Raw genomic sequence first — 7,236 nt, 5'->3', positions numbered from 1 at the left:
TAAACTAACGTTAGACACCCCCCCCCCCCCCCATCAATATTTGTATGTACACGGTACACGTTACTCTTCGCCTTTGTTACTGACTTTAACGCTTTTCCCGCAGATTGACTGAAACATGGGGGCCTACAAAGAGCACATGGAGACGGTTTTAACGCAGCGACAGAAGGCGGCTGATAGCTCCGGACCCACGCCCAACGGTCTGGCCGCGGACAGGAAGGTCGTCGGCGTCGCCGGCAAGTGGTACGACGTGACCACGTTCGTGGACCGGCACCCGGGCGGTGACGTTCTGAAATACTTCCTGAACAAGGACGCCACCGATGTGTTCCGCAGCTCGCACCCCGTCAGCGGCGTGTCCGAGAAGTTCCTCAAATCGCTGAAGGTCGTGGGCACGTACAAGTACGACTTCACCGCGGACCCCTTCAACCAGGATATGCGGGGCCTGTACGAGCGGCTGCTGAAGGAGGGCTACTACAAGACCAACCTTTGGTGGTACGCACGGAAAGCGGCTGTGTGTGGGCTCATCTTCGCCGCCATGGTGTGGCTGGTGGTGGGGTTCCAGCAGACCTGGGTCCACTGTCTGGCGGGGGTACTGCTCGCCATCTTCTGGCAGCAGATCGGCTTCATGATGCATGATCTCATGCACCACCAGATATTTGAAACCCAAAAGGTAAGACTTGACGCACCTGTCTAGTGGTTTGTACCTGTCTGAATGATCTTTATCCCTAAAGATAGGAAAACTAGTGCCCTTATAGGACCTTGTTTGGTGATATCACAGCAAAAGATTGATGACAAAAGCTATGAGGACAAGATTTTCATTATTGTTCAGATTTTTTTTCTTTTTGAGGTCATTTGCATAAGATGTACATAGACAGTAGATTTTTGTTATCTATGTTATTGTATGTGGTGTCTCCTATGCTGGAATAGTTAAAACAGTCACCAGATGAATGGGAGTTAAAAACACCAATGATTCGTAATAAACTGCATTTCTTCCTCCACAGGTGACCAACCTTGTGGGCACATTTGTTGGGTCCGTCTGTTTCGGTGTGAGTGCCAACTGGTGGCGTGACGAACACTGGGTGCACCACATGTTGACCAACACGATATGCTACAAGACAGACTTCCAAGACCCACAGGTGTTTGAGCCCACCTGGGCCCAGAATGTCATGCTGTTTCCGCTAATGAAGACCAACTTTCAGGCCTTCCTTGTTCAGGTAAGGACTAGGTAAGAAAGAACATGGAAGAACATGGAACATGTCCTCCAGCCTTGTTTTGGAGTCAGTATTACTGAAAGTCTGATCAACTCAGTTAAAGATTTGCACTAACTTTTGCCCGACAACCTTGGTTATTTTGGGACTTCTGATTAAACCATGCTGCCCCCACATGTCATTTTTGTTTTGAAGTGTGAATATGTTATTGCCAAACCCAAATTGTTTAGACATACAACTAGTAGTCATCACCAGCATTTTAGTATTTTGTTTCCACAATATTGTCATTCACTGTCCATTGCCACATGTATTTGTATGTCTGCTATGTTTCTCTTGCAATTAGCCTTTGAGCATGAACTTGCAAATGAACTTTGAAAAGTGTAACATGTTTGCAAAATTCTGTTGTCGGCAGATTCAGCACATCATTTTCATCCCAGCCTGCATGATCGGTGGCCGTCTTGATGCCATCATCGGCAGCTACAAAGATGAGAAGGAGTTTCGGCAGTACATTGCCTTTGGCCTCCACTGGATGTGGATGTGTGCACTGCTGTCCCTCCTACCCAACTGGCAGGTCAGTATGGAGATACAGAGTGACATTTTTTGCTCCTTCATTTCTGGCAAGAAGCAGCCAAACTGACTGCCTTGCTGTAGATTCCCATATTTGGTAGTGACTAACAGAATGGACATAACCTGATCAGGATTTGGAAGGTCAAAATTAACCTAGTTCTGTCCAGTGTATGAAATATTTGAAGACAACTTACCATACATGTGTGATATGTGTGTAATAAATTTGTTACTAGTATAGATAAATACAGAGATTGACTTATGGACTCCTTCAGCATCACTAGAATGAATTAGCGGATATGATTAAAAATGAATTGAACTGAAGAAGAGTGATGGATGTCACTAGAAATGTAAATCTAGAGTAAATTTCCATTTGTATCCAGTTGTAATGATTGAATTGTATTTGAATATTGTTAACCTGGATGTCCAACCTTCATAAACATGTGGTACTAGTATTGATTATATTACATCTGTATCTGTATCAATTTAGCCAGTATAACCGCCCTTTGGCGCAACACACCAGCTTCTCAGGTAGCGATGCGGCAGCAGCTGGTTTTATTATACTGAATGACCCATTACACCTAACTTTTGCACATTGACAATGACCAAAAAAGAAAGTATACTTGTAACAAATTATAGGTTCCGCTTCTTCTGTTAAATATATGGACAAATGGAGCTTACGATAAGGGACATTAATGAACAGTTATCCTCATCTCAGGAGCGAGCAATGTTCTATACCATTGCTGCATTTGGAGAGGGTCTCCTGCACATCCAGATCCTCATCAACCATTATGCCAAGGACATCTTCCTGAAGGATGAGCTCCATCAGATGGAGTTCTACAGATACCAGGTGGGGAAATGTCCTGTCAAGACTGCTGGCTGTCTTATTCAAGTTATTACCACCATTGCCTTCCTTTCTACGCGTAACTTACTCTCTAAACAGAGGTTTCAGTCAGGGTTATTTTTTATTTTTCTTGAAGCCTTTCTATAATGCTGTGTTTCACTAGTACAGGCTGCCACAAGGTGAATGAAAGAAATTTGTGCCAAATACAAGGATACATGTTATTATAGTATAGGAAAGCTGAAAAAAAATGTAGTTTAGTCAGTACTCATTTCTTTCCACCCCTCAGACGGAGCAGAACATCAACATCTCCAACCCTTGGTGGATGGACTGGTTCCACGGAGGTCTTAACTTCCACATCGAGCACCACTGCTTCCCACGTGTTCCTCGCCACAACCTGCGCAAGGTTTGTTTTCTTTGTTTAAGCCTATCAAGAATTCATGTAAAAGTTAAGTTATGAAAAAATAGCCTGCCGGCCACTTTTCATTTTACTATCAGTAATGAGAGAAATGGGAAGGGCCAGACAGAGGCGGTTTTATCAGAACTGGTAGCCGCCACATAGTTTTTGGTTCCAAGCAGTTGGTAACTGGTTGAAGCCATTGAATCCTGGATAGAGCATCTCTGTCAGGGCTGCACATGTTTGTTGAAAATTGGGGTCCCATATTAGAGGACGTCCCTTAGGCACATAAAAAGTGGAAGGGCTTTTTTTATTATACCCTGCTACTGAAACTTGCATCGCTACATGTCCCCTAACACAAGGGTCCAAATGAATGAACTTATTACATGACTTTAGTCCTAATAAATTTATGAATATACTGTACATAGTAAATCACATATTGTATCACAAAATGCACATCAATATGAAAGATGGGAAATGGTCCGTGTCTGTTCACTCGGATTGTTTCAGTACAATACAACAGCAGAATACATGATACACAACGATGAGTTGTTTGGCCTAGAAAGTTATTTCAGCTCAGCCCTTGTGCCATCAGCCAGGTAAACCTATATTCTCCAAGCAGAGATTTGTTTGAGTCTTTTTAGCCAATTTGTGATGGCCTTCCATTTTGTAAGTTTCCTAGAAAGATATAGGCCTTATGATATTACACAAAGAAAAACAGACAAATTAGAAATTCCAGCAACCATCTCCTAGCAGTACCCGGTACATCCAAAACAAGCCGGGGCCCAAAAACTGCATGGAGAATAGCTAAGCTTAAGATCAAATGATTGAGGGCCTCTACACACACCTTTTTGTGTTAAGGTACTAAGCTGAGGTCGAGGACGGGTTTGATAGTTTTACTGCCCAAAGGCACCGCCCACTCCCCTGAAAAACATACAGTCAAACCTGTCTATAGCGGCCACTCAAGGGACCGGACAAATTTGGCCACTATAGACAGGTGGCCTCTGTATAGAGGTGGTAACTTGTAGATAAAATACTTAAGGGACCGACAAAAAGTGGCCACTATGGACAGGTGGCCCCTCTGTGGAAACCCCTAATACAGGTTTGACTGTACTAGCTCTTTCATAAAAGCCTGGCCACTTACTATGAAAACATTACCTAATATACAGTTGTATTCCCGTGATACTTAGACTTAGCTGCTACCCTCCCAGAGTTACACATTTCAAAGTGAAATGTATTCTGTAGACTGGAATGAATGAAATGTCTTCTGTGGATTGTGCGGCAACTATACTCAAAATGTACAAAATGTAATCTGCTATTGTCTAAAGATATTTGTACCCATTCTCTACAGGTGGGAGACATGATTCAGGAGATATGCCGCAAGCACAACGTTCCCTACGACTCCTCCCCATTCACTACAGTCATCTGGCGCACGCTGAACACCCTCTACAACATGAAGTTCTTGTTCAAGCTTGATCCGCGCTAGATGGTCTGTAGCCCAAAACAACCCGCAAGATTCACATTACTGCTTATAGCTAAGCTACACATAAGTATGAGCATACATAAAACAAGGAAACAGCATTGAGAACAGGGTGTCATAAGTGGACATCTGGTAGCTTCTCAGTTTTTATGTTGTATGACTTAGTTGTCAATATGGAACACAATATTTCCATTGTGAAATAACTATATATAGTAAGTAGAAAATCATACTGGTAGTTGTTTAATCTAACTTACGAGAAAAAATTGTATTGATGAATACAGATGTCCTTTGAGTTGCAATGTGATCAAACATACAGGTAGGTCCAACAAGGGTATTTATTGATCAATTGTAAGGTACAATTATAAGATTGTCTGATGTTGTGCTACGTAGAGAAAATGCTCTACTGATCTTCACCAATGTCAGAGTAAGACAGATTTCATACAAGTCAAAGATGTTGTCACTACCTTGTGAGAACTGGGGCCAATCACAGTTGAATAGAATTAACCCTGTCAAGTTAGCTTATGCCTTATGTTGTCAGTTACCAACACAACCGGTAAAGATCCAGTTTATTAATTTCACTGTAGTCATTATGGAATCAGTGTTATCATGAATGAATAACAAATACTGCCATTCTTATGATATCTTATAGTTTGATACTAACTTAAATATAACTATCCTCAGTTAGTTGAAGTTGTATAAAAATTCTTCATGGATTTTAAGTATGATCTGGCTGTTTGCAATGGTTTGAAAACATAGTCTGGCTGTATGCCATGGAATTATACCTCAAGTATTCAAGCTTTTGGACATCTGGTGGTATTCCCTTTTCTGCTTTTGTCGTTTAAAGAATTATATCTTAATGTTTATGTAAATTGTGGTGAATTGTCAACATATTTCATGATGAGCAATGGGATCATGTGGCCAAGAGGTCCTGGGTTCTAACCCTGTCATGTCACTGCCTTTGTGCCCTAAGGAAAGGGAGTTAACACGACTTACCACACACAAAAAGAGTAGGGGTTCTTCTCGGTGTGAGTGTTTGATAGCCATACAGCTCAATGGCCGAACCGTGCGTAATTGTCGTATTGAGGTTGGCTTGGTTGAATGGCAGACCCTTGTGATTCAGCCTCGTCAGGTAGTATTTGGTCCCAGCCCAGTGCTGTACAACAGGGTCCTGTCAGGTAATTACTGATAGCCCAGTTGCTAAACTAAGGCAGCCATAGAAAAATAGAATTAATACTAGAAGCCAGTTCTTTCCATAATCTAATCTAATCTTAGATGATAAAGTCAAATAGAAGTTACATTTCTCAAGTACTGAATACAACCAGTAGATGTGTAATAGAGTATGACTTAAATCTGAGGCAGTTACATGTAGGTGTGACAGTGGGTTCAGTACAAATGTATAATATAACCAGCTGCTGCTTTGCCGTGTACCTGTGAAGCTGGTGTGTTATGCTGAAGGTTGGTTATACTGGTGATACAGATACAGATGAAGTCTGCAATAATAGTAATGAGGTTTCAAAATCTCCTATTCCGAGAAGCTTTGCATCTTGCTTTCTAAAAAAAGTGATCTACTACCATAGGATTTAACTGTGATAAGGTTTTGGATTGACATTAGCACACATACATGTCTGATAAAACATGGTACTTTTGGTATAAATTTTGTACCAGTATCTGTAAAGTTGGAAGTATACTGGAATTGATGATTGTTGGTATGTGACATACTTACCCATATATGTGTGTGACTATGATTGTCAGCAGTAAAGAGGTGTGTGTGAGTAAGGAAGTTATATGAGGTACATGACAATATGGTTAACTGTACATTCATGGGAGTAGATATAACACATAACCATGATAGGACATAAAATAAGAAACTTTGTACAAGATGTAAAAAGGCAGATATTTATGTGACTTACATGTAGCTATTTTGCAATGATTTAAAATGTTGTTGCACTGGTTTAAAAAAAGAGGCCTTTTCCACTCATCAAATTCATCATTGCAATTTTGCACATGTAGTGCTTAGGCCTACCCTGAAGAAGAATTTTTTCTGAAATTAGGTGAAGAGTAATGATCGTGCAGATATCATCCATAACATTTACTTACTGTGGCCTTAGGTTTAAAAAAAAAGTCTCCAAGCAGACCTATTGGTGGCTAGGCAGGTGGCTAGATCTGCTTGGAGATTATTGAAAACTAACCAATTTAGACTTTCGATCCTGCCAACATTTTTGTATAAGCTATATAAAACCTGGAGGATTACTAAGAAAACAAGGTAATGAAGCCATTGTTTAGTTGGACCTATACTATAGGACTGGTACAGAATTCTGTTTACCAGCTTGTAGTGTAGACCCCTATTATTTATGTGATTTTATGTGATGTGTTATTCTGCAGAGCTGACTTTGTGCCAAGCATCGCAATTTTTATTTGATTTTTTACATATTTTGATTTACTGAAGACAAAATCTACTAAGGTCTTTGTACGCACAATTAAGTTGTGTTTATTGTTGCCTTCTTGTATGCACTCAATGTAGCAATGCTGTGATGTGCTGTGATGAAATGTTGCACCTGTTGCATATTGTTTATGAACATTGTATTGCACCTACATACACTATGGAGGATTCAACAAGAAACGTACAGCAATTTTTTGCAACTTTGACTAATGGTAGTAATAAACAGTAGTGGACACAGGATTATTTGCTTGGAATTTTTGTCTTTGCATTTCTTTCCTGAGCAGCTTTTTCATTCAATGTCAACATTTT

The 7,236-nt window shown here is 40.7% G+C and overlaps 1 protein-coding gene across 4 annotated transcripts in view; it reads left to right on the top strand.

The window, feature by feature from the left end:
* Window positions 1–7,165, top strand: part of LOC118409836 (sphingolipid 10-desaturase-like) — a 16,031-nt gene extending 8,866 nt beyond the window's left edge. For all 4 annotated transcript variants that reach the window (XM_035811189.1, XM_035811192.1, XM_035811190.1 and 1 more), the window contains exons 2-7: window positions 104–667; window positions 999–1,211; window positions 1,618–1,776; window positions 2,488–2,619; window positions 2,900–3,016; window positions 4,359–7,165. In XM_035811189.1, the coding sequence (XP_035667082.1) occupies window positions 116–667; window positions 999–1,211; window positions 1,618–1,776; window positions 2,488–2,619; window positions 2,900–3,016; window positions 4,359–4,493 (1,308 nt within the window). In that variant the 5' untranslated portion in view covers window positions 104–115 and the 3' untranslated portion in view covers window positions 4,494–7,165. The remainder of the gene's footprint in view (window positions 1–103; window positions 668–998; window positions 1,212–1,617; window positions 1,777–2,487; window positions 2,620–2,899; window positions 3,017–4,358) is intronic.
* Window positions 7,166–7,236: the final 71 nt, after the last annotated feature.

The sequence above is a fragment of the Branchiostoma floridae genome, chromosome 2, assembly GCF_000003815.2.
Source record: "Branchiostoma floridae strain S238N-H82 chromosome 2, Bfl_VNyyK, whole genome shotgun sequence".
In the NCBI taxonomy this organism is placed as follows: Eukaryota; Metazoa; Chordata; class Leptocardii; order Amphioxiformes; family Branchiostomatidae; genus Branchiostoma; species Branchiostoma floridae.
The sequence above is the reverse complement of the archived record's forward strand: the minus strand, read 5'-3'. Positions and strand labels throughout refer to the sequence as shown.